This window comes from Haemorhous mexicanus, chromosome 9, assembly GCF_027477595.1.
Source record: "Haemorhous mexicanus isolate bHaeMex1 chromosome 9, bHaeMex1.pri, whole genome shotgun sequence".
NCBI classification, from domain to species: domain Eukaryota; kingdom Metazoa; phylum Chordata; class Aves; order Passeriformes; family Fringillidae; genus Haemorhous; species Haemorhous mexicanus.
In genome coordinates this window covers 23,766,804-23,794,708 of record NC_082349.1, presented here as the reverse complement: position 1 = coordinate 23,794,708, position 27,905 = coordinate 23,766,804, and the positions used below count along the sequence as shown (strand labels likewise).

General features: G+C 43.2%; 1 protein-coding gene across 2 annotated transcripts; it reads right to left on the bottom strand.

Annotated features, from left to right (window-relative positions):
• Positions 1–1,599: 1,599 nt before the first annotated feature.
• Positions 1,600–27,605, bottom strand: DHX9 (DExH-box helicase 9). Of its 2 annotated transcripts, XM_059854523.1 has the most exons (27): positions 27,406–27,605; positions 25,203–25,343; positions 24,135–24,249; positions 23,783–23,895; positions 23,268–23,413; positions 19,486–19,532; positions 18,946–19,079; positions 18,226–18,315; positions 17,970–18,131; positions 16,589–16,666; positions 16,078–16,269; positions 15,319–15,460; positions 14,744–14,826; positions 13,459–13,615; positions 13,187–13,287; positions 12,380–12,593; positions 12,093–12,187; positions 11,872–11,945; positions 11,097–11,249; positions 9,572–9,732; positions 8,171–8,282; positions 7,385–7,546; positions 7,158–7,285; positions 5,848–6,077; positions 4,223–4,338; positions 2,705–2,905; positions 1,600–2,039 (listed from the first exon to the last, which is right to left on the bottom strand). In XM_059854523.1, the coding sequence occupies exons 1-27, from the start codon at positions 27,514–27,516 to the stop codon at positions 1,784–1,786; spliced, it is 3,714 nt and encodes a 1,237-aa protein (XP_059710506.1). In that variant the 5' UTR covers positions 27,517–27,605; the 3' UTR covers positions 1,600–1,783. The 2 variants fall into 2 exon arrangements, with proteins under 2 accessions (XP_059710506.1, XP_059710507.1); XM_059854524.1 differs by lacking the exons at positions 23,268–23,413; positions 23,783–23,895; positions 24,135–24,249; positions 25,203–25,343; positions 27,406–27,605 and adding an exon at positions 20,817–20,945.
• Between the last annotated feature and the right edge of the window lie 300 nt (positions 27,606–27,905).

Genomic DNA, 27,905 nt, shown 5'->3' with positions numbered 1-27,905 from the left:
AACCATAAGCTGTCATTTGTAGATGCTAAAAAGTCCACATCATCTTCTCCCTTCACTACCTATGGCTGAGTTCCCAGACACACTTTCACTTTTTTCAATACCTGCCTGTTCCCTTAGGAGCTCATTAACTTTTTTGCCAGTTCTTGAAAGCAACATGAAATTAGAATCATAGAGTGTCCTGAGCTGGAAGGAACTCACAATGATCACTAAGCCAAATTCCTGGCCTTGCACAGGACACCCCAAGGATCACACAATCCTTGTATCTGTATGTGAATGAACAGGGCTGTGGGGGTGAGCTGTACCCAAGATGTCTTGGGGAGTTACAAAATTCATCACTGCATCAGTACCAGAATCAGCAAGACCTCCCAGGACAATCAGTAGGGTATTAATGGTAACATTTTTTAATATTTTCTTCCCAGTAATAGTAAATAATTGCTTTACAGTTACAAATTAGAAACAATTCTGTCAATAGAATAGAGGAAGATCAAGTTTACTCCTTTAACATCAAATACCCCAGTAAAACCATGTTTTGGTAGTATTGTAGAATAATGTACATACACTTGATAATCCTTGGTATCCTATTCTACTTCCTCGCCTTGCACCCATCTCTTGCCTCCTGTTTAAATGCTGACCAGTAAAAGCCAGAAGAAATTGAAAGCTTTAACAGATACTAGATCTTAGTCCAGACTTGTGAGTGTGATACTAAAATTGAGTTATCTTTAAAACCACTGGACTTCCAGCAGAAGGAAGTGTGGGGTTTACTGCAGCAGGAGATAATACATGCTCCACAGTAAATTATATCTGGAGATTAATATCTATCCTCTATAATTCAGAGCTGGATTAAAGAAGCACTACTTCACTGTTACCTAGTATTTAAGAACTCTTCATGAGAACACAAAAAATGTTGGACTTGCTTTGCAACCACCACCATCTCCCACACCCTGGCAGGCACAAATAATTACTGGTTTTGCAGTGGCATTGGTGGGGAGGTTGATTTTGTCAGACTTGGCAACAGAACAGGGCTGCAAGGCTTTTTACCCCCTCTGTGTCAGTATACTTCTGTGAGCACCACGCAGCCAGCTGAGCTTCAGTGTCTGGAATCCAATGTGTTCCCATTAAAGAACTGTCCTCGTCCACACAGATGTGGAGGAATGAAGACTGACTGTTTGGGAATAGTGAACACTGTCTTGGATGAATGGAGCAATTCATGCTTCTGAGATTACTCCAGGTTCTGCAGAGACCAGCAGCATCACATCAGTCTTGGAAAAGGTATTCCATGTTCCTGCATGATTTGGATCACCCAAACAACTCACCATGGAGGGTCACACAGCATGCAGGAGGCTGGCTGCAAAGGAACCTAGTGCTGCTTGGCACGGTTAGAAAACCACTGCAGCAAAGACTGCTTGCACAGCTTGTTAGACAACAAAGTGAAATCCCCACTGAGCCCAAGATGTGATTTGGAATCTGTTTGGCAGGAAATGGTCTTTGACACTGACAAGATTTCCTCAGACTGCCTTGAGTCTTGAACAATCACAATTAGCAAAGGAAGCTTTCAAAATTCAAATCCAAGCACAAAATCAAAGGTATAGCATGCAAGTCTTCAGAAACAAACTCTTTATTAAAAATAATACAACTTGCAGGGAATTCCCTAAGGGCATGATATATTACAGAGTTGTACTTGTACTAAGGAACCAAAAAAGGCATACAAACTGGGAAGAAGAAGAAAGGAATTTGGGAAGGAAACGCACTTTTGTTGAAGTGGAAAGACTCCACTGAACTATGACTACCACCCTCCCCGATAGCCTCCTCGGTAGCCCCTGCCTGCTCCTTGGAATCCTCCTCCTCCTCGGCAGCCACCCCCAGCTCCGTAGCCTCCCCCAGGACTCCCGGGGTATCCTCTTCCCGCCGAGTGCCAGCCGGAGTAGCCGCCGTAGCCTCTGCCCCTGTGGCCGGAGCCATGGGTGTAACCTCCCCAGCCTCGTGAGCCAGCGCCGTTGTTGTAGCGAGCCATCTTGGGCGGGCGGGGGCCATCCCCGATCCTGGCCAACAACAACACCACACACTTGAGGCAATCTCACAAACTGCATCTCTAAAAGATGGGAAACAGCACGATCCTCTGCTAAGCTACCTTAATTTTCTGTGAACACAATATGATGGTTGAACCACAGCTGCACTTTTGCACTTTTTCCACTTCAGAAAAGTTTCCTTTGCTTCAGAAGCAAGGGATGGAAACAAGGGGCAACAGAGGGGTGCAAGCCCAGCCAAATATGTGTTTTCTTTCCAGGAGAAGGTTGGCCCAAAATAAACAAGGATTATCTTTTCTTTAAAAGATAATTTGTGTTTTGTGTTTTGGAAGAAGGGATGACAGCTTTTATTCCTGAGAATTGTGTGTCCTTGTGCAAACAGGCAGTGATATCTCTGTGTCAGGCTTTAAGTGCAAGCATTTCACAGATGCTCAGAGCACAGGCACTGAAACCAAAGCCTGAAGTGCCCATCCTCACTGGGGTGAAACCAAAGCCTGAAGTGCCCATCCTCACTGGGGCTGAAACCACAGCCCGCAGTCCCCATCCTCACTGGGGCTGAAACCACAGCCCGCAGTCCCCATCCTCACTGGGGCTGAAACCACAGCCTGCAGCCCCCATCCTCACTGGGGCTGAAACCACAGCCCGCAGTCCCCATGCTCAGCTCCGAGCTGGGCTCTCACCTGGTGCTGGCAGCTGTGAGTGCCATGCCCGCCGCCGCTGGCCGGGACAGCTGCCGGATGACGTTCAGCATGCGCTCATGGGCGGGGTCCAGCTGCCGGACGATGCCAGGGTCCTTGGTCACCTCCACCACCAGCGCCTCCATGGCAGCGCGCAGAGCCGTGATGCAGGCGGCCGCCGCGTGCGGCATCTTCAGCTTGATCCTGCGGCACAAAGAGGGTGTTAGAGCTGCCATGGCTGCCAGGGAGCACCTGGGAAGGAAGAGGTTCTGCAGAAAGGCTTCTCATTGAGCCACAAACCTATATTCTCATCTCTAAGTTCTAATTTTTCATTGAAGGGGTGAGAAATTCAGGAGGCGAATTTGAAAGATCCCTACAATTTGGCATTGTTAAAACATAACTGTTCTTCTGGTAAAATTTGCTCTTGAAATTTAATGAAGGGCCATGAAGATGCTCTGAGGGCTGAAACTCCTCTGCTCCGGAGACAGGCTGGGAGAGCTAGGGGTGTTCAGCCTGGAGAAGGGAAGGCTCCAGGGAGGCCTTAGAGCCCCTTCCAGTGCCTAAGGAGGGCTTTCAAAAGGATATACAAGCAGACAGTGATAGGACAAGGGGGAGTCTTTTAAACTGATGGAGGGCAGGGTTAGATGGGGTATTGGGAAGAAATTCTTCCTTGTAAGGGTGGTGAGAGCCCTAGCACAGGTTTCCCAGAGAAGCTGTGTCTGCCCCATCCCTGGGAGTGTCCAAGGCCAGGTTGAACAGGGTTTGGAACAACCTGGTCTACTGGAAGGTGTCTACCTGACATAAGCTTTAAAGTTCTTTTCAACCCAAAACATTCTGTGATTCTATCATTCTATACTGGGATAAATTCAACATGTAACCTCCTGCATCAAAACAGCAAGATACAAAAATATAAAGTAAACCGAAAACATGAAGCTCCAAGATTTTGAAAGGTCTAACCCTCAAACTGTTAGCAAATTAAGATTAAGGAATTCTTTGCCTCTGTTTTACTGGCTAGGGGGTAAAAGTAAAAAAAAACCAAACAAACAAAAAAAAAAACAACCAAACAAACTAAAACAACCATCCAGATGTTATTTGGTGACAGCCATAAAATTTACACTGTCATTTCTCTCCTAAAGCTGTTTCTGTGCCTTGAAAACAAGGTTTCCTCAGCCTTTGCCTCAGGAGGAGGTTGAAAACACATAGTGCCTTTCACCTTTCAGTTAAAGAGGAAAAAATCAGCAGTTTTTATGGGAATTGCCTTGTCCTGTTTTCATTTTAAGCAGATAATCTGCATGAAACAGGGCTCAAACGAACCTGTCCCTTCCTTACAGGAAGGAAAGGTGATGCTTTCCCAACACACCTGTGGTGCACAGTTTGCTCTGGGATCCCTGTTCTACAGACATTTGCTCTGTGGTAGCTGCACTTCCCCTCAGTCAGGGGGTCAGGACTGGATGAGCTTTGTCCTTTCCAACCCAAAGCAGTCCATGATTCCATGATTCTGAGCACCAAGCAGATCCATACCAGTCATCCACCAGAATGAGCTCCCCATCTGACAGGACTTTCTTGGAAGCAAAGAGGAGCAGCTGCAGTGGGCTCACCAAGGTCATGGTTTTGGCAGAGATGGCTCGTGTTCGAATCTGCAAGTTAAAGAGGAAAATTACTCTTAAAATGGAAAACAGAGCTCTGCACCTTCCTCTGGGTACTGAAACTGGAGAATTCTGTTTAAAAACCCCAAATAACACATAATAAAGATAGGTATAATATTAGAAAATTACAAGAGCATGTGCACATACAAAATTGAATGCCAGGCAGAGGTTTACAGGGATTCAGCACAGGCTGGTGTTAAGCCTCAACAAAAACTATCTTCCATTTTAAAATATTCATTTTCTGCAGTTATGTAGCTTTTACAAGAGCCACCTACTTTGCCAGCCTTAAAATGACCAGGGCATATCTGAATTTTCTTCCTACCCTTCAGTTACTCAGGCTGTGATGAAAAGCTTGAGTGGGCTCCTACTCATGGAGTTGCCAGATGTCCATTTCTGTGTCATGTTACAGTGACCTTGAGCTTGAACTGAGAACTTGGACAACATCAAACCAGAGATAACAACCCTGGCTACATGGCTCCTGCCCCTCAGTTTAAAGGGGAATGAATAGAAGACGTACCTAATGGGCAGAGAGAGAGCTGCACACAAATACTCCTACATCCCAGCCTCACCTAGGTGCTCTCTAAGCCACTATTAAGCCACCATCTTAGTCACTCTCCATTTGTTGTGTGTACTTTCATTTAAAAAAGCAAAACTCTTTGAGCTCAGAAGTCCTTTGCTGGGTTTAGGGGAATTTCACTTGAGAGAGATGGTCAAGGTGGATCAAAGGTCTACCCCTCCTGGCATCCTGATACAAAGGGTGAAGAAGCAGCAAAGCATCACCACAGCACTGAACTATGGATTGGGAATCCAGACTGTCAAGACAAAATCCCTGTATCCAAAGGATTTAAAATTATGGTTATTACCAAACACAAAAACATTGTTTTCCTTTGCTCCTTGAGCAGTAGCAGCTGAGTTCACAATGGTTGTCACTGGAGCACAGGAGCTCACAGGGGGTGCAATGGACATACACAGAATGTACAACAAATTCATAGGATGGAGGAAAAAGTCATGGAGATCTTTTGGGTGATGCTTGGGAAATGAGAATTATCCTTGGGAGATGACACAGGCCAGAACAGGAGCACCCTACTGCCATATGCCATGTTCCTGTTTTCTCCCTGGATTCATAAGCAGCAGAAGTGATAAGGAAAAAAATTCTCTGATGCATAATTAGTATGGAAGAGCTCCTAAAACAAACTGTTAACAAACATAATGATTTAGACCTTTCTCTATGACCTGTCTGTTGTAACAAAACTCACAGGAACTTTCTGTGCACTTCTACTGAAAGTGGTTGACTGGAAGTTACAAGGAGGCCGAGTGACACCAGGACGTGTAACATTTACTTTCTGGAAAGGAAACCAACAAACAAACAACACCTCCATGCCTCCCCACTAAAACTAGGTAAATAATGCAGTCAGGTTTTTTTCTTATTACTTCTTTACAAAAAAGAGCCTCTTGAACCATTTGGCAGCACATGATCAAGAATAAACCCAAAGTCTCTACCTTCTCTCCAAAAACAAAGAAGGGTGATGGATACTTGATGTCCTGGCTGCTGAAAGGGCAGTTGACAGATGATTTGTGGATGAGAGCATTGTGCCCCTCAGTAGTAAGAATCTTCCTCTTCTCTTTGTGGTAGCAGACATTGGGGTAGACCCCAAAAGCCAGCAGGGAGATTACAACATCCAGGTTGTTATCAGGGCCAGTGTTGTTAAATGGTTGAGTCATCAAACATTCTGTTGGCAGAGAACAGAGGGGTGGCTCAAATCCATGGGACATGAAGGAGAGCACAACACAGCTATTTAGGATCCTGGATCAATGCAGAGCTGTTTAGGATCCTGGATCAATGCCTTTTCTGATTGAATCAACTGCTAGATGTTATCTCCAATGACCTACACTCAGAGCATTGAAGTTCTACATTGAATTTTTTATTTTTTAATGGAGAATGAAAAGCTCAAAGATATTACTACAAAGAGGTATTTTCCTCTCACAAACTCTTCAAAAACAAGGAGAAATGGGTTTGCCCAGAATGTGCTGTACCATACTGTGTTTACTGCATTTGTTTTGGAGACAGATCTTTGGGGGAGGTTAAAATGGATGTTTTTATTAGTTCATTTGTTACAAATCTCCCCCAGGGTCTCTGGTGGCTTGTTTTCAAGCCATCTTGCCCAGAAAAAAGTAACGGACCAATGCAGCAGTGATCCTAACACCACGAGGGGAAAAAAATAAAGGAATTTAAGGAGCAAAAAAATGAAAAGGAGGGGAGATAAACATCTGCTTAATCCAGGCAGCCATGCCAATTCACTGAGCTCCTCAGCAACATTAGGGAGAATCAGAATCTGGTCAAGTGTAAGAATTTTTTTCTCTAGAAAATTGAGTAATTTGGCACACTGCTGCACATCCCTCCTGCAGCACAAAGCCAGGAAGTCACAGAACAGAGCACTGTTCAGATCACACAGACTCCCCACTAAGGTCTATGGAAAGAAGGGGGAAAGCACAGCACATTTTGGAGATACAAATGAAGGAGAAAGAAAGCAAGGGAGGACACACTCCAAGGATACCGGCTTCATAGATTTTTAATCCTGCAGCTCTAACCTCAGCCTCCAAAAACTCCATGTTGCACCACAGCCACCACAACTTTAGGAGAGAACACTAAAATTCCACCTGAATGCAGCTGTAAAAGTAGAGTAGTGTTATGGCAAATCCACTATTCTCGCCCTATGCTTGGGTGCTCAACACAGACTATCCTGGTTATTTATTTATCCTCTCAGAATGAAAAATGCAATCATTAAACTGTTGAACTCAATCAGAATCACCTTCAGGAAAGCCAGAACTAATGAGTATGTCTTTTAGCTGGACTTTTGCTTCCCAAGTCATTCTAAGAGTGGCCATGCTGAGTCTTTTGTGTTCACAAAATCTTTTCTCTGCTTCTTCACCACCCATTCTGAAAAATAAACAGAGGGAATTAGAAGCCTGACCAAGGCAAGGGAAAGCTCACCCGGTGTTCTTCACCTCCCATCACTTGCTGTGCCAGACAACGTACCTTGCATCATCCCAGGCTTGGAAGACAGAGAGCAAAGCTACATGATCTGAATACCTGGTCCCAGCAAAATTCCTATGGACATAACCCAGGCGTTTGCCTTCATTGATGAAAGGTTCAGGGAAACAGGTAGCTGCAGAGATGGTACACAGAGCATCTCCCACACTGGAAGGAACCAAGGGATCAGGGTCATTCAGAGTTAGTGCTGCCAGCACCTGCTGCAGGCTGCAGATACCAGAGAAAACTTCTCTGCTAGAGACCTTAGGAATTTGGCCTTTATCTGCTAGAGTTCTTCAATGACACAAACAAACAAACTTCCCTGGAAGTGGATGTTAAATTAGCTCTATCTGCCCTCCCCTCCATCCATACACCACCTTCTTCTGGTGAAAAGATCCCTACAATAATCACAGGACCCTATAGCCATCACAGTGACAAAGAACAGGTCTTCTACCAAAGCAAAACATGGAGATTGATTTTTCTCCTTATCTCATTGTTAAATTCTGCATCTCCCCACCTCTAGTTCACTGTTATGCCTAGGTGTTTCAAGTCCCACTCCTAATTCAGAAATACTCAGCCTCCTCTGGTGTCTTGCCTTCAACTGAATTTCATGACCACTTCATCGCCTAAAACACACTAAAAGTTATTTCTTCTCTGCTCCCATGAGGATTCACTCACCTCTCCCCAGCTGCTGCATTTATTGCTCATCTAGATATATTGGTTTTACTCTTTTGCAAGAGGCTCAGGAACTCAGAGAAACAAGAACATTACCACTGAGACCACTCAACTTACTAAAAAATACAGCCCATGATCATCATCTTGCCCAGACGAGGTTCAATGGGAAGTTTGGCCAGGATTCTTCCAAGAGGTGTTAACTCATCATTGGAATCCAGGGCATCAAGCTCTGAAACAAGATCCCTTGTTATCAAAGAGAGTTAACTAGCCCCAGACATCTTTAGATAACACCACCAACTCTCTTCCTGGAGGCTTTACCTGCCTTTCCTCCGCCCATTACCTGAAAATTAACACCTGTATTCATCCCCAAAGCTACCAGAGGTTTTTTCACATAAAATAAAAAAAGCAGCTTTGTAGCCCCAGCAATTAAATGGGAAAGGAAACACAAAGAGTTCCTTGACCATCATAAAATCAATTTTTCTTGGTATCTACTGAACCCAAAAGCCTAAAGAATACTTTGAAGAATAACATGTTTCACCTTCCTAAGAACATACTAGCAGTGTACCTGCACTGAAAAATCACAGGTCATCCAGGAAAGGGAGGCACCTGCAGACACAGCTATTTGGTGTTAGAACCAAAAACACTTGCCTTTTCCCCTGGCTCTGCAGTTCTCAGCTGCACAGTATGAAAAGTACTAATAATTCTCAGAACAGAAAGTTATTAAACCTGACTACATATTCCCAGCAATATTTTTTCATTCTGGTCTCCCTCCTGTATACAAGCAACGTAGGCTCAGCACACAATTCTACTATAAAATAAACAATGAAATAGATATTTCCGTTGTTAAAATTTGTAGGAAGTGCTTATTTAGTGACATTTACAAAGTGTGCTGAGGTTGAGGTCACTTTCATGCTTTACATCTAAAGCACAAATTTAGAGTTCTTCCCTGCTCTATTTTACTCAGTCTAGTTAGTTCCTTGAAGAGAGTAGGGAGACAACCTAACCCACATGGCAGTTTTTTTGTTTTTCATGCAGATTCATAAACTGGAGATTTAATTTCTTGAAAAAATCTGAGAAACTGGGTCAGCAAACTGTAAAAAGTGGTAATTATTTAATAAACTACCAACCTCTGTTTTTCAGTACTTTTATAGAAGCTTTGTGACTGCCTCAAGCATTGGACTGAGTCTATGCCAAGCACAGCAGTGCCACAGCTGGAAAACAGGAAGCTGGAAGCTAACATAACTTACTGGTAAAACAACAAAACAAGCCTCAAGTTTGAAGGCTCAAGTTTCTTAAAGGAATGACACTCCACTGGGAATTCAAGTATTTCTTCAGCTGCACAAGCCACTGCCACCCACACGATGCCTCCAGGTTGCTGTGTCAGCCAGAACATGCTGCTCCAGCAATCCACCCCGAGGTGGTAAGGCCGTTTGGCAGAGATCACACACAGGGCAGACCACCTGGAGCCAGTTCCACTGGCCCAGGATCAGTGCACAGCCCCGTGGCACACGAGGGTACCTCTGAGCGTGCGCTCCGCCTCAATCACTGCGTCCAGAGGGGGCGGCTCGATGGCCTTGGCCAGGAACTGCCCAATGCCTCCCAGGCGCAGCAGCTTGATGCTCAAAGCGATCTCGTGGAGGGGCGTTCGAAACATCTCGGGCGTCATGTGAGTCTGAAGTCTGCAATGAGAAGCAAGTCCCATTTCTCTGAACACAGGCCTTGATCACCATGAGGGATCATTCCACCAGCAGAAACCACTGCCCTCCAAAGCAAATTCTGTCTCCAAGCCCACCCATCGGCTCTCTCTGTGCTCCTGCAACTTGGGCTCTTCTACCACAAAGCTCTGTACTTCTCCATTCTCCTTTGGGGTAGATTCACACTGGAATGGAGAGGGAATAGTCCTCGCATCTCCACTGCCCACTGTGGGTTCTAGCATGAGCTGACCACAGAGAGCCTGCAGGGCTGGAGCACAGTTAGCAGCATGGCTGTGTCCAGCCCCATGTTTGTCCTTTATGATGCTCTCCTGCTCTGATAAGGAAGCTCTTATACTCCTGAGAGACAACCTGCTTTCAGCCTGCTCTACATAAAAGTACTTTTCTAATGGAGCTAGAAAAGGTTTCAAAACACCTTGAACAGATACCCTGATTCAGCTGGCACATGATTTAGATGATTTCTCTTGAAAAACCATCTGTACAAGTTCACACACACTCTTTCTTAAGCAACAAAGAACTTAAATATTTTGGGTTTATATTCTCTGAAGGAAGGCAACCTTAAATCCATGACTACTTCAGTAGCCTAAAATCAGTTCACTGTCAAAAATTATTAATTAAAATCATTGCACTGTACTCAACAACTGTTCTAAATTTTGAGAAATTCAATGAGAGTTTTTGATCAACTGAGACTTTCAAGAGTTTACAGAGTTGAACATCAAAACACAGCTGCTGTAACAGCCAGAGGAAGGGGCAATGAAACTTCCAGGAGAGAGATAAGAGCGTAACAGCTGTGTTGCCTACTCCAACCAGCAAAGATATTTCCAAGGCTCTAGTAATGGAAAAACAGTCTGTCAGAGAGGTCAAAAGTTTCAGCAACAGAGAATGTGCTAGACCACTATGAAGGGGCTTCCTGGCCATGGAATGGGGATGGAGAGAAAACTAACATCTGCCATCTCTGCTTTTTACCATTTTCATGACAAAATGGCCTGTTACATGGCAATGCCACACGCACCCAGTGTTTGAAGGCAGAATAGAGCCTTGCCCTCATTACAAAGCTCTTTCCCTTGCCTCAATTCCCAAGCAGCATTGCTCTCTTCTTGAGAAGTTTGGTAGGTTGCAGTGACACTCTTAATATTAAAATCATAAACTATGTATCCACCTCATACTATGGATAAAAGCATAACATATGTTTTGTTTTTTTTTTTTTTGGAGCCAGTATCATCCATCTTCTCTCTGAGCTTTCTGCAATGATTTCCCCAGTTTGACCCAAAGCAGCACCCAATAGTTCTGGGAGAATTCCCTGAGTGTATTTTTGGAGAGCACAGCCTCACCTCTCAAAGCGAGCTCTGCTGCACAAATGGAAACAGAATCCGGCTCGCACGCGCCCAGCTCTGCCTTTCCGCTGCTCCAGATTGGTTTTTGATGCCCAGACCGTGGCATAGTTTGTCATGTTGTTGTGAGCAGTGAACAGCTTCACTTTTTGCCTGTCACAGGAAAAACACCACTAAAGATCAAACGTCCTTCATCTTAATCCCTACCAAATTAGTTCCTATTTTATGGCTTGCAGTCACACTGATTCTAAGAAGCCAACCACCCCTGGTTTGTGTTAGTCAGGAAACTAAAAGCATCATACTCTTTCTAAAGCAGTGCCCCAAAATATTGCACAGAATAATGTTCTCACAACTGTCCAAAAAGCAAAAAATTCTCATGAATTCATGAGCTCTCTGTGTGTAGTTTTCTCAGAGAGCATGCACAGCGAGGCAGGAACTGTAACAGACTACAAAAACCTTCTTCTTTATCATCAGCCAGACACTGAGAGTTTGTAAAACTCCTTTGGGAGATGACATCTACCAAATTGGTGTGGAGACCCAGTGACACCTCACATGAATAGTGCCAGCGTGACCAACCCAGTCCCCTGAGATGCCAGCACACTGTGTCACTGTGCTGACCAGCTAAAGACAATGAGGATTTGTCCTGAGGGAGTTAGAGTCCTCAAACTCAGCTCAGGGAGCATGGGAACACAAGGCACTTCTGTGCACTCCCAAAACCTCTTTTGCATTCCCAAGGGTAGGGTTTATGAAACAAAAAGCTGCTTCATGAACTCACTTGCAAGAGTCGATAACAAAGACCACATCATTGATGGTAATGCTGGTCTCGGCAATACTGGTAGATAAAATAACCTATAAAAACCAGGAAATGCAAAGTGACGTTATTTGGTTTGAAAAAGCTGATAATGCCCAGCAAGATAAAGTACAGAATTTATTAGAGAAGTCAGCAGTACATTCCCCAAAAGCCCAGGAGAACTGCACAGAGAGAAGTCTCCGTACTTTGGTTACCCCAGGAGGCACAGGATCAAACACTCGACGCTGCTCCTCCAGAGGAACCTGGGAATGCAGAGGTAAAATCCTGTACTGGTGGCCTCCTACAACAGGAATACAAAAGGTTGGTAACTACTACTATGTGAATCTCATTTCTTCTTTCTACAACATAAACTTTTCTGGCCATTCACTCTCACAACAAATTAGCTCCCTAAGCCACTCATCCAACTCCCATCTTCACTCAGTCAGCAGTTTCCTTGGGAAAAGATGAAATATAACAAAGCAGCTGCTTGTACCAAAGCGTGGGTTCATTTCTAGATGCTTCTGCATTGTATAGATTAAGTTCCAGCCAGGCAAGAAAACAAGGACAGCTCCTGGGACATTCAGAGTCCTGATATAAATCAGCAGAGCCTCAATGAGTTCAAAAGAAGTTTCTCTCTCATTCAGCTGAGCCATGGAGTGCTTTGTTTCTGGGCCATATTCATCGCTGCAAATAAGGTTGCAGTTGGCCTACAAAAGAAAAATACCACAAAGGAAATAATATAAATTAATTTACTCAAACTGTGGAGACTGGCTGGCCAGGCAAATAAGAAAATGAAATTTGGGTAGATGTCTTTCAAGAAAAAATGGCCATTAAAAGAAGATTTCAATTAAGTGGCCCAAATAAAAGTTTCAAAATTAAAAGTTGAATAAAACTGTTATTTTCTTGCCAATGTATGTAAGCATTGAAAATATCAACTGCAAGAGAAGAAGGGAGAGAATCTATATTTTCACCCTAAGAAGGAATCACCAAGCTCATATTTCTCTATTTCTTTTCCAAGGTTACTAAACTTCATTTTCAAAAGCATTTCAGTTTTAGCTTTAAAGAGAAGTAGTTTGACAAAACATGAGAACCTTAGCTTCAATGAAAAAGAAATTCTTGAGTTTACAAGGGCAAGAAGAAAATTTAGTTCCACTGCTGAAGTTAACAGCAATCTCATTTTGATTAAAAATAGGAAAGCTGCTAGAGATGTTTCACTTCAACAGTGCCAAATGAATTACACTCAAGCTGGAGTACTAAAAATGGCCCTTGTTTAATTTCTCATATTAAAATTCAAACATACATCATCATCTTCACCACTTTCTTCATCCTTCTCTTTCTTCTTCTTTTCCTTGGGTGGAGGGACAAACTGAGTCATTTGAATACAGTCCTCCAGAAAATAATCTGCAAGGACAGACAAATGGTAAGGACTGACTGCTGGAAGCCTGTGCAAGGGAACATAATTCTTTACACCACTTCTCAGGAGTCTCCTGAAATAAACCAGGATATTTCAGAGTATGAATGCAAGATTAATGAAAACCCAAGCAGTTTCTGGAAGTGCAACCAAGGATTTACCTTGCACAGGAAAAGTTCTGCCATAGACCTCGATGATGGGACAGTTGAAGAAGTATTCACAAAACATACTGGTATCAATGGTGGCAGACATGAGGACAACCCTGATCTCAGGATACATCTGAACAACATCCCTCAGCACCACCAAAAGGAAGTCAGTCTGCAGAGAAAGAGAATAAGAGCATCATTAACTTCACAGCTATAAAAATCTGTATCTTCCCAAGAAACCATAAGGAATTACACATTTACTGAGCAAGAGATGTAACAAGTGGAACAAAAGTCTTCTAAAACCAGAAACAGTTGTCAGTGCTTTATTTTGAAACTACTGACATGCCTGGGATAAGTAGTTTTTAGGATTTCCAGTGTAAAGAAGGGTTTTTCTTTTCTACAAAAACAGTTTGTTTCCTTCCTAACAACACATTACAACCCCAGGTATTTTTAAACCTGGCTTACATATAAAGTAGCCATAATTCATAAAATAAATAGGTGTTACTCAGTGCAGGTATGTGTGATGTTTGTAGTTCTGTTTAAATATCACATTTATTTAGTTCTGCCATGTATTTAGTTAGGCATTCACTTAGCTCAATAGACAAAATTCCAATCTCACTCACAATTTCCAAACTTGTATTTTACATCATTAACATACATTTAATAGATTAAGAGATGCATTAGAAAAATGTTTGTTGCAATTTTATTCAAATGAGCCCCCAAATTCTGCCTAGACAAGCTTAAACAACATGTCAGAACCTCACGGTTTCTCTCACTCTTGGTATGACAAAGCTGAAAACTATACAAATAATCAAGGGAACGGAAAATGTTTGCCATTTCAGATTATATACAATACATCTCCTAATTCTATCATCAACTTGTATTTTACTTCATGCAAACCCTGAATTTCAATGTATCACTATCAAGACTGCAGGTCTGTGAATATAACAGTGTCAGTAAAAACAGCATTCCAAAATAACAGTGTCATTCAGTGTGCTCCCCCACTTGGACAAGATGTGTTTGTACTCCGGTATTCCATTTTCCAGAGAGGACCAGTACACAGGGGATCCTAACAGGAAAACAGTCAGAGGGCAGCAAGGAAGCACAGGTCCTTGCTCTGCTACTTAGATAAGGAATAATGAAGAGTTCTAAAAAATCTCACCCAAGAAGGAAAACTTACATCTGACACTCATTAAGACACAATTTCCTTTTGCATGTTGGCTACTACACACAAACACATACAGAAGTTAAACAGAACAGAAGCAAACAGAGAGTAGACTTTCATCACCAGCTAACTCACGTTAATGTCTCTCTCATGGATCTCATCAACAATAACGTGACTAATGCCACGGATCCCAGTCTCCACCTTTCTCAGAAGAACACCTAAACCAGAGACAGAAGGTAAATGTTCACGTAAAAGTTCAACCTTCCACCTCCCAGCCCTTGGTTTAAAAATCAGGAAGTGTGTAGGCTGCACAGCCCCTTTTCCAACCCCATCTCTAATTGCAATGCTTTCCTTTGTACAAATGATGGGCAAGGGCAAGGTCACGAAGCATTACCACGAGAGAGACTCTTCTATCTTTCCCACCCGACGCTGTTTCCCCTTTTGTCTTTTAAGGACAATCAATACGTGGCAATTTTATCTCTACATGGGATTATTTCTGTGTGCTATCAGACCTGTATTATCAGACTTCCGAACAAAAATCTTAATTTTTCTTTGCACAACAGCATGCCAGCAAACTTTTATCCGAAAAAACCTTTTCAATCTTCTAAGCAGATTTTTTTAAAATTTCAATTTAACCGTATTACTGCTTTTGCCGCTAACTCAGAGTTCAGACCCTTGCTAAACTCCAAACATAAGGATGCAATACAGACCTACAGTGCAGAAAAGGATGCTGGCGTGTGGCCGAGGGAGCACAGACTCGAAGCGCACGCTGTACCCACAGCTCTGGCCAGGCTCTTCCCCCCTCTCGTAGGACACACGCTCTGCTACGGAAACCGCGCTGATCCGCCGGGGCTGAGGGGTGCAAAATTTTCCCTAACTTAATGAAGAGGTTTTAGAAGTTTATCACAATACCACTGAAAGTGATAAAGGAAATCCTAAATGTTACAGGTGTCTGGTCCTAAGATTTCTTTACAAAGTAATCGTTGAACAATAATATTGTAACAGCACTGGGTTCTTTTCACAAAGGAAGGATATAAGGATATATGGCAACTACCAGCTGCTCTTTCCCAAATCATTTCCCCTTGATCAGCTGAAAGTTTTCATCTGGGCAAGGTTCAAGCCAGGTAATCCAAACTGAAAATCCATGCAAGAGTAACATTCCAAATGAAAAGACACGTGATGCTGAGATTTCTCCTACTTATATTGCTGAGGAGGTATCTTTATGAAGCATGTCCTGCAATGATAATAAGGTTCCTCAACACATCCTTCAATCCCCTTCAGGGCCAGGTTGGATGGGACTTGGAGCAACCTCGTCTAGTGGATGGTATTGCTGACCATGGAAGGGTGTTGGAACAAGATGAGCTTTAAGGTCCCTTCCAACCCCAACCATACCAAGGTTCTGTAATTTTATCCTAAGCAACAGGTGATTTCTTATACCCACAGAACAGCAGTGGCCACACATTCCTCACCTGTGTCACCACTATGTTGCACTCAGCAGCTCGGTTGGTTCTGATGTACTCATCCAGGATGTACTGGGGCACTTGAGTGGTTTTGCCACAACCAGTGGCACCACGGATGACAACAACAGAATTGTGATGGATTGCATCCAGAATTTCACTTTCAAAATTCTTCAGAGGTAAAGCCTCTCTCTCTTCTTGGATCTGGAAAAAAAAGTCCAGGACATTTCCAAAATCTCCAAAACTCACCCTGTTCTGCTCCACATCTATACTTTGCCTCACTTTTCTAAACCTTTCCCTTTCCCAAAAGAAAAACTACCAAAGAACAGGTCCCAGTTTGTACTTTTTCCTGGCACAGCACACCTCACCCCCACATCCACCCCAGTCGAACACCCAGCACTTCTGAAAACGTGCTGTGTATTTGTGCTGAAATGCAGCCTTTTACACTTGGTGTTACCTTCAAGCCCTTCTGGAAAAGGAAGAGCCCAGCACAAGGATGCCAGGTGACAGGACACACACTCACCCTCTGCAATTCCTGATCCTGCTCCAGGCGGTACATGAAATCACTCCTCAGATCCGTGCTGATTTGCTCTGGAGTGAGCTGCAAGGGCAAGACACGATTTGAAGGCTTTCTGACCCCTCTTCTTATCTACATCCTAACTTCAGGATCAGATTAGTCACACCAACAGTGATCCCAAATATCCCTAAAGGATCATTTCCTGCATAACTGCCTGAAATCAGTTATGCCTCTGAGCTGTTTTATTTCATTCATTCCAGCGTATTCAACATTCATCTCCTAAGAAGTCTCTCAGAAAGACCAACAACACTGAAAACGAACAATTGTTTAAAGTGAAACATTTTGACTGCTTGAGAAACGCACCCTATTCAGCAGTAAGCCGAGAAGAAGATTATTTAAACAGGAGTTTTTAATACAAGTAATGACCTAATGTAAATGCAAACCCACCCTTCAAACAGTAGCTGAAAAGGTATAAGTTTGAAGAGAATTCATAAGGCAATGCCTAACAACTGCAAAAGAAATCTGAAGAAATGCAAATTTGGTATCAAAGGGCTAGTTCTTTTCAGTGCAAATAAGTCAGCTGTTCCAGTCAGAACTAGCACAGGTAAATCCTGAAGAGATCTGAAACCAGCTCAACTTGCAATGTCCATCTTGGTTATGTGTTTCATGCAGCAACAGCTAAATTTAAATTACTTCCCTATAATTTAAAAAAATCAATATATAACAATCAATACTAAATTAATGTAATTTATGGAAAAAACTCCAGTAGAGAAATAATTAAATTATTATTATGGCCATAAGCAATCTGAATGTTGTAGGAAAATCAAGTTCCTGTCCCGAGAGTCTTTTCTGACCAAATTACCCTCCAAACTTGGCAAACCAGTAATTCTTTCCCTTCTCCTTCATTTTATCATGCCACACTGTTGCTTTTCATTTGTTCCGTGCTGAGTGGGACTAGCAATGACAAAAAGTAAGGAAGTTGGTTGCTTTTGTAGTGGCACTGGCTTGGAGCAGTTTCTCCTCCCAGAACAAGGGTCTCAGCATGCAAGTATGGGAAAGAGAGGCCAGAGAATTATAAATGACATGCCCATGAACTTTCCTTGTAATTTCAATTATGAATGTTGTATAGGCTGCCTGATAGCAGGCAAAAGGTGAGACAAAGCAGAGAATTGGGACACTCAAGACACTGCTGGTCAAGACCTGATAATACATGAAGTAAACACAAAGAACTCCCTGCCTCTAGGTCAAGAAGGGAATAAATTTTATCAATGGACTGTCTTCTCCTTTGAAACAGCTCATACTTTAAATTCGGGGGGAGGAGAAGCATTTAGAAGTTCTGGAAGCAGGGGGAAATGAAGCAACAGACCCATTTTTTAAGTTGTCTTACATTTGCCAGTGGACCCTCATCAATATTGCAGCCAGTCCACGGGTTCCAGTTGGAATGAGGTGGTGACCAGGGAACAACTCCCATATGACTTTGTCTCTGTGATGGTTCAAAATGGGCCAACTTTCCAACGCTGATCAGAACTGGGTTACTGGGATCTTCAGGCTATAAATGCAAAAGCAGGGGGGGAAAAGACAGATAAATGATTAAATGAGCAGGTGTGATGGTCCATCCTTGGAGTATTAAACCCCACACTCACCAAAGGCACGATCTCCAGGGACAGTTCCCGTACAGTCTTTTGCAGCTGATTTTCTAAGTCAGGAGACAGCGACACCTCATAGGGTTCCAACTAGGAAATATTTAAAAACTACATGCCATTATACACAAAAAGACAGGCACTGGAAGCCAGAACTGTGGGCTATTACAAGTGAACCATCAAACACTTCTTCATGAAACAGGGCCAGAGTATCATCAGTTCAGAATTCACATTCTTGGAATGTTTTGCTGACTTTTCATTGAATAAGGATTTGTAGGCTATTTTTAAATATCTGAGTTCAGTTCCAGAGGAACACGTTCCCAAACTTACAACCAAATAGCAAAATAACATATATTTCTTGGTATGTGTGTGTATATATATTAGAATTGCCAGAAAATGCTCATGTGACAGACAATTAATCCAAACAGCCAGCCTAAACAGAAATATTCAAGCTTGTAGAAAAATTATACTGAAAATAGCATTTGTTACAAATCATTTTTCATTTAATAGAATGTAAAATTAGTTACTGTTCCAATCCCATGAAGTTATATTTCTGATCCAAATCACACACCAGAAAAGAAACAGTTGCTAAAGAATAAAAATTATTAATAGCTTGTAAGATGTTAAATACAGAGAGCAAACTCTAAACTCACTCCTGTTTATGAGAGTGCTTCTGTGTTATGAAATGAAAGCAATAATTCCTGTCCCTCCTGCCAAACTCACCGATTCTCCTTTCTTCTTTGTCTGCCCAGAGTAAGGCTCAATGACACCAAGATGGTAGAGCTGTCTGACCAGGGAAAGGGCACAGGACTGTGCTGCCAGCTTTTTGTTTGATCCGTGCTCGCGACTGAAAATCCCTGCAGCACACAAAGGTCAGAGCTGGAGCAGCAGAGGAGTCAAGCACATTCCACAGAAGACACTACTCTGAACTGGGCCACCTGACTGTACACTCAGACCAGGTTTCATGGACACTCCAATCTTGATAAATCCAGGATTCCAACATAAAACCCAACCAGGCCCCTCCACTGCCCAGCTCACACTGGCTGCATGATGTTACTTTACTGCTAAATCCTTTGAAGTTTTTCTGCATTCAGTGCCTAAGGAAGTATGACTGCCCAATACCACCCAGCAACATCATGCAAATGATCCTTTACCTCTGGAAGTGGCTCCAACACATAAGTATAATAAACTCTGTACCCACAAATGTTCCTCTATACCAACACCCATCTCTTGCTAAGTTAAAAAATAAATAGGAACACTTACTTCTGCCCAGCTGCCTCACATAAATGTTCATTTCTGCATTAAAGCTCCTGCAAGAGAAAGAACGAACACAAAGGTACAACTACCAACAGCTGACTCTGCAAACGTATTTAGTCTTTCCACTATTTCAAGGCAAAGATCTCTGTCCTCAGTCAGTTACCAATGACCAAGGTAAAGTATTACTGCTTAGTTCCTTTAACCCCAAGGTGGTAGGTAACAGACCTGTCATCAACAGAACCAGTACATTTGATAAGAAGAGTTCTGAATATGCCACTGTTCAGCACTGAAATTTACAGCCACATCATTAGGAAATATGCTCTGATCTGACCAAGTTTTAGGCAACAGTTATTAAGCAGGTGGGAAGTAACATTAACATGCATCCCAATGTAGCATTAACTGTATCCCACATTAGTATTGGTCTAACACTAATGTAACCTACTAACAGCCTGTGTTTAATGACCAGATGCAACATTTAATACAGTTACTCTGCTTTTTGCCACACACTTGATCAGCTCAGAGCATAAACAAAACCAAACCAGGTCATACAGTCAAAAACCTGGTACTTATCTGAACAGGAGACAGAATATTTGAATTTGCATCAATTTCTATTCCCTTATTGCCATATTCTAGAAACAGCAAAACTTGAGTAACAGAGTAATAGTTACTCAAGTAACTATTTGAGTAACTATTTGGGTTTGCTACCCAAACTTGAGTAATAGTTACTCAAGTTTGGGTAGCAAACCCAACAGCATGCTTAGTAGACATGTAACCAATTCAGTTAAAGGTTAACTGGCATATTCATCATAGAATCACAGAATGGTTTGGGTTGGAAGGAATCTTAAAGACCATCTCATTACAATCTCCTGGGCAGGGATACTTTCCACTATCCCAGCTTGCTCCAAGCCCCATCCAACCTGGCCTTGAACACTTCCAGGGATGGGACAGCCACAGCTGCTCTGGGCAACCTATCCCAGGGTCTCACCACCCTCACAGGGAAGAATTCAGGCTTAAAAAAAAATCCTCAACAGTAGAGAACAGAAATCATGACCCATGTTTTTAAGAATCCCAAACCTAAGCCTGTATTTGCCACATGAAATATTAAAGCTGAATTCTTGTAAGACAGGATTTAAACTGGCAAATGTGACTCAAGGTGCATGACTGGAATTTATTGACTGAGATCCTCTTTGGAAACTAGGGCTTGGTATCTGCACAGGTGGAGGCTGCGCATTGTACCTGCATCCTTCATTTTTTGCTGCAAACAAACAATAAAAGAGGTTAAGTGAGTGATTTAAATTTCAGGTTAGCCCTCCTTCCTGTGCTATCAGTGAACTGACCTGCAGGCACAGTGGCTTCAGGGGTCGAAGGCCACTGGCTCTCAGGGACACAACAGCCACCTAAGACACCGATGACAGTATGTTTCTCAGCCAGGCCTACAGTCAGCATTCAATCTCATTCTCCTCCACCTGAGGGGAGAACAGCAACACCAGAAATCAGTTTGCAGCAGAATCCCACATGATTCCCTAGTCCAGCCTCAGCAGCCCATGTGTGAGCAGGCACAGGTCTGTGGTGTGGGTCTTCAGCAGGAACAGAAGGAGGCACAGGCATCCCAACACAGAAAAGCCACATCCCATCCCTTAACATGAGCTCAACGCTTTGAGTTTTAGGACAGCCATCTTTATATTTACAACTTATACCCTCCTATCATAGTTAAAGTTTCCAAATTCAAATTTTCCAGCTATTACTAAGTTCTCAGACCATGAGTATGATTAATTGACCACAAACCTTTGAGAGCATAGCTGACATATCTCTTATAATCTATATCTCTGATCATTACCTCAAAAAACCTGAAACAGATTGGCAAGATACATGACAACGGGTATTTCTTTAAAAAAACCCAACAACTTAAACTTTATTATGCTCTCAAAATTCCAAAAACATCTCTCTCCTGTTACACACACAAAAAGGGTTAAATCCAACAGTTTTACAACAGCCCCTCAATGAGCCCTACAACACATTAGGATAGTTTCATGCCTATTTGATTTATTGCAGCAGGTAGTGAATAGCCCCTTCTGCCATTCCATCCAGGGCAATCCACACACCCTTCCCTGAACAAAAAGTATATAGGAAACTCTGAAATGCATTCCAGGAGAACAACAGCCAGGCTGAGAAACATACTGCCATCAGTATAATTTCATTCTGCTCAAGACTAGATAAACTGAAATACATGGGGTTTAACTCTGCAGAAGGTGCAACAAAAAATGAGCTACACAAGTAACCCCTAAGCTACAATGTCACAGCACATCTCAAAGTTGAGATAGCCATGATACACAGAATACCATCATACAACTACAGAAGGCTTTAAGCATTCACCCACACACAGTAACACCATGTCACTTCAGAAGGCTGCAAGCCTCTGTCCTTCTGGTTCTTCAGCCTAGCCTTTTATCTCCTCCTGTTGATGCAGTGCACCTGTGTGCCCTCTGCTCCCTTTGGTGGTTGGTCAGTGCCCCTGGGCACTCCATGGCTCATTGCTGTCAGTGCTGCTCACCTGCTGCTCTCAGCTGTGCCCACTGGGGATGAGGCTGGGCCAGCCCCACTCCCAACTACCACCAACTGTGTGCCTACACTACAAGACAGAAGAAATGCTCAGAAGCTATGCCTACAACAAGCATAATTTACATTCCTAGTACTGTACAAACTAACTTTTTATATCACTCAAGTGAAGGAACTGGCCTTGCCTGAGACACACAAATTGAGATGAAGTGGCTCGAAGACAGGTTTTAAATGAGAATTTACAACTTTCTGTAGCAACAGACATCTTTTAGATGCTCTAAATGATTGAAAGACTCATTAACAAAAGAATACTATAAGTCCTGCAAGTGAGACTCTCTTGAAAAGGCTGTTATAGGAAAATTCTCCTGTCTTTCTAAAAATACAACTCTTGTAGAACATAAGTTTATATAACGCAAAAAAGCCCAACCCCAAACCCACTCAGGAGAATCCAGCAGCAGCAGCATGCCATTGTTTCCAGCCACAAAACATCATATTTCACCAGAAATAATACAGTGAGCTAACATCTGGATGATTTGTGAAGACTGTTCCTAATAGGGATAAAATAATAAAACCCATCAATTCTTTATGCACAATCTGTTATGAACTACTTTCATCTGGGAGAAGCACGTGCAAATTCTCTGGTGGAAAGGCTAAAAGTCAAAAAAGAGTAATATCCAGCTGGTCTTAACTGAAACTTAAGACTCTCAGAACTCCTTTGGGATGATTCTGCCAAACTACTTTTTTCAAAATAAGATTCTATTGCCAAAAAAATTAATTATAATTAATAATTAATAATAATAATAATAATAATAATAATAATAATAATAATAATAATAATAATAATAATAATAATAATAATAATATCTGTAAATAAAAATATAAATAAAATGTCCTTAAAGCACATTGCTACACAAGCAAATTTAATATTTACTTAAAATGCACAAAGGCAACAACACTTACAGAACAATTACCAAAAGCAGTTGAGCTCTCTTTTCACAGAAACTGACACCCCAGCAGCTGACTAAGGACAGAAATCAGTTTAAAAGCTGCATATCCAGAATTTCTCAGGAAATCCCTCGGATCTCTGCACTAAGGCTCCTCACCCCCATATCAATACTTAGGAATGTTGTTGGTCCTGGCAAAGAACCAGAACGTGGCAAGTGAGAGTGAACAACCACTGTCAAAAACAGTTTGAACCCTTCACACACAGACAGTGACTAAAACTACCAAACCTGTTGTGATCAGGCCCCATTTCAGTGTATTTATACTCTTCCTGGATCTTCTCCTTTTGGAAAAACTGGTTCAGACGTGCCTTGGCATTTTCCAAGGTCCAACCTCCGTGAACATCTGCATTTAAGTGCACTTCTGACTCTGAGGTCTAATATGGAAAAAAAAGAGTATAATTTACCAGTTTAAAGATTAAGTAATTCATCTGTATGCTATAAAATAATTAGGATATCACAGAAAATGCTAAAAAGTCCTCAGTAATTCCTTATTTTCAGAATAAAATGTGTATACAAAGTCCTGGATGTTCAGACTATTCAGAGTGATTTATTTGTCCCTAGCTTAAACAAATTAACTTCATTAAAAGTCAACAAATAAATCTGAAGCTTTAAATCTGCAGCTTAAACTAATAGCAAAATATCAAAAGAAAACTGCAACCTTGGTTATAAATGCAAATAACAAATTAAAGGGGGTGAAAGATACCTATTTAAGAACTAAAGGAGAATATCTCTGCATGACTTACCTCCTGCCCTTCTTGCTCCTCTTTTCTGGAATAATAATCTTGCAAGTTTGCACCCCGATCCCATTGAGCTGCATGACTGCCACAGTTTACAGGTGCTGCACCTGGTCCGTTGCCTACCACACAGAAATAAAATAAAATAAAATAACTCCCCAAAAAATGTTCTTAGTAATGGAGAGGCATTGCCTGGCCATCTTGACAGGCCATGACCAGTCCCTCAGATCTCATGTAGTCAGCCACACCTCTGCCTCAAAACTCTGACTTTGGTGTTCTGTCTGCAGAGTGCTGCAATTTGGGGGAGAAAACATCACCAAAACACATTCAAATACATAGAAATAACAGTTTTCAGTCTTACCTACTTCACTTTTTAAAAGCAAATGTGGAGGAAGAGGTCCCCCCACAGCTGAACTGGAACCAGTGACATCTCTAGCTGCTTCCTGTCCTCCAGTGGGGTTATCACCTGCTGCTGGCTAGGGAAGAGAATGAAGGAAAACCTCAGCACATCAGTGCAGAACAAGTAATTTTACTATTTAACTAGAAAACTGTTTAGGAAGTTTAAAGACCTCAGGCAACATCATGTAACAGTCAGCCCCAGTAAATATGCAATAGTTACTACTCAGAAGCAATCCCAATAGTAACAGAACTGTGAATATTTTAACACTGAACTGCCAAGAAACTAATTGGCATATTAAAACCAAAATAGCAGTCCTGTTCCCACTGGGTTCCACCTAGGCTGATGAGGCAGGGAGGCTGCTTCCACTCAGAAAACTCATATATCCTCAATGGATAGAGGAAGATTCTTCCCTCTCAACAGGTAACACATAACTTCTTGCTGTAAGGACAGTTACCCTCCTCTTCCTCAGCCTTTAAGTGATAGTCACTGCTGAGTGTTCACAAAACATCATAAAAAGTAGTGATCCTGTTACATGCCTGAAGCAATTACGGTTTAAAAATATCAGATTTTCCATGTCTGGTTTGATATACTTTTGATTATTATTATTTTTGGGTTTGGTTTTGGTTAAAGCACGCAGGATTATATATCATATTTATAGATTAGAACTTGGTCCTAAGACTTCATAATGTCAGGTGTGAGTACTCAGCACTTTGAAAGCCAGGCTGCACCTCACAGCAGGACTCTGAATTCTTTCCAGCCTCATCAGCTTTGCATCATTTGATCTGGTAAATACAACATGCAGCTGTATTTGCCAACTCATCCTACAACATACAGTTGGACCTGATAATCTCAAAGGTCTTTTCCAACCTAAATGATTCCACAATTCCATGATATTCTGTATGTGCCCCAGCCCTCCTCACATTAATCACTGCACGGGGGCAACAGACTGAACTCCAGGGATGAAACACAACTGGGAGCATGGCAGCCCAACAACAGAGTAGTCTTTGGTAAGGAGAAAGAGCAGCTTACTCCAAAAGCAGGGATTTCATCCTTCTTCATTTCATTCACCCGCACTAAGTAGTTGATGAAGTCTCGGGCAGCATTGCTCTGTGCATCCTTCTTGTTGGTAGAGTTGCCCATGCCAACATAGTTGAAGCCTTCCACTCGGACCTGCAAGGAACAACACACTGCTCATGTGCAGCTGAAAGGGGCTTGGAGGCCAGCAACACCCACAGGAACACCAAATCCTGGCTGCTGGTAAGTACAGGAGAATTAATATTACTAACTATTGTTACATACCATTATACACAGCTATATATTTCTGTAAGTCTTTAAAAGCAAGCCCTCACATACTGAGAACTTCTCTCAGAGCACAAGGGCTTCCCAAAACCTTGTGGAAGAAGAAAAATTAATGTAGGAAGGGGCTCTGGCAACACATAGCAGCAAACTCTGCACAAGGTCACTTTCCTCAACCTAAATCCCAAACCCTTGGACAACAAGGACAGGAGTGACCTTGTGTCCACTCAGCCATAGCTCCATGTTATTCCAACTACACAGATGTGATTTATTTCTGATTTTTTTTTACTTTAGAACAGCAATTCTATACCCTGGACAATGGTACCTCCAACTACATAGTAACCATACAAGATTCACAGCCATCCTACCAGGCTGCAAAAATCAGTGAGAGAGATGTTTCAGTGTGACTGATCCTTTCACTTGTTAAGCTTCCATAGATAATCATGGGGCATCAACACATCAAACCCAGTACAATACTGATATATTGCAAAATTCCCAATATGTATAGTGTGACTTTTTACAAAAATCATGGTGTGACAGAACAAGGGGGAACAGCTTCACACTGATAGAGGGCAGGGTTAGATGGAATATTAGGAAGAAATTACTCCCTGTGAGGCCCTGGCATGGGATGCCCAGAGAAGCTCTGGCTACCCTATCCCTGGAAGTGCTCACGCCAGGTTGGATGGGGCTTGGAACAACCTGGGAGAGTGGAAAGTATCTGTCCATGGCAGGGGGTGGGACTGGCTGAGCTTTAAGGTCTCTTCTAGCCCAAACCATTCCATGATTCTGTGAATACATCTATTCATGCAACCATTCCATCTGAGTTTTGCTTAACCAGGTAAAATACTTTGAAAATTGCTTTAATGCCCCTGTGTTTCTTTGTTTTCTTACTGACACAGAAGATAAGTAGGGGAGAGAAGGGTAAAATGGCAAATTTAAGGTGTTTAGTGCAAATCCATGGCATCACTCATGAATTGATCTGTTCTATACATGGCCTCACAATTAGTGAGCTGCCTGTCAGAGTCAATCTGAATTCACAGCTCCCACATCCCCAATATCTAGAGGTAGGAGTAAAGTATCATTAGAGCATGCAGAGTAGCAACCATTCCAACAAGAACTCCTTAATACATTTAATCTCACGTTCAAGAGCAGACCAAAGCTCTCGGCAAAGATGACATATAGTACCCCTGACCAATTATTTTAACTGTAAGAAGGGTCACACACAGTGCACACCGCCTTTAAATAAACCAATCTGTTTTCCCTGTAAGAACATCATTCGGGATTTTTTCTTTTTTTCCCTCCTTTCACACCTTAGTGCACTCAAGACACTCCGGCTCAAAGCGCCCCAGCCCTCCCCGAGCCCTCGGCTTCCAGTGATTCCTACCCAGGCCGAACAGGACCCCAGACCCCCGGCTCCTTCTGGCAGAGCCCAGACCCCGGCAGCACCCCCAGCAGGGGCCAAGATTCCCTCTGACCGAGCTGCCAGACCTGCTCCCAAACCCTCGGCACTGATCCCGCTTTCCCTGGGGCAGAGCGCTGGGTGCCGCCCGGCAGGGTCCTCGGCATCACCCCGAGACCCCCGGCAAAGCCCAGACCCCATGACGCACCTCAGATGCCGGGCAGGGCCCACATTCCCTTTGACAGGGTCCTCAGACCTCCCGGCAGAGCCCACCCCGGAGCTGAACCCTTGCTCGCGGCACGGTCCAAGCTCCCTCCGGTAGAGCCCAGGCTCCCGTCGCGACCTCCAGCCCTCCAGCACAACCCCCAGGCAGGGCCCCAGATCCCCGAGAGAGCCCCAGCAATAGGCCCAGAGCCCGCCCAGGCCCCGGAGGGCGCCAGTCCCTCTCAGTGTCCCCGGCCCAGCCCTAAGTCCCCCTCACAGCCGACAGCCCCCCCAGGACGGCCAGCCCGCTGCCCCGGCGCGGCAGGCCCGCACCTCGCAGAGGAAGGTCTGCCGGCCGCGGCCGCCGGCGGCGCGGATCTCGTAGGCCGGCATCACCCTCCTCCTGCCGCACCAGGCATACAGGTAGTTCTTCACGTCCCCCATGGCCGAGCCCGGGGCATCGGGGCACGGCCACCCGCTCCAGCCGGCGCCGGGCCCGCGGCAGCTCCGCACGGCAGCGCCTGCGCGGCGCCGGACGGCGGCCGGGAGGGGCCGGGCCCGCTCCCCGAGCCCGCCCTCCAGCGCCCCTCCACCGGCTCCTGCCTGAACCATCTTCTTGGCTTGCTGCTGAATAGGGTGTGTTTCCCAAGCAAAGTGTTTCAGTTTAAACATTAGTTCTTTTTCAGTGTTGTCGGTCTTTCTGAGAGACTTCTCAGAAAATAGAAGAATGTTGAATACCCTAGAATGAATGAAATAAAACAGCTCAGAGGCATAACTGGTTTCAGGGAGTTATGCAGGAAATGATCCTTTAGGGATATTTGGGGTGGCAATGT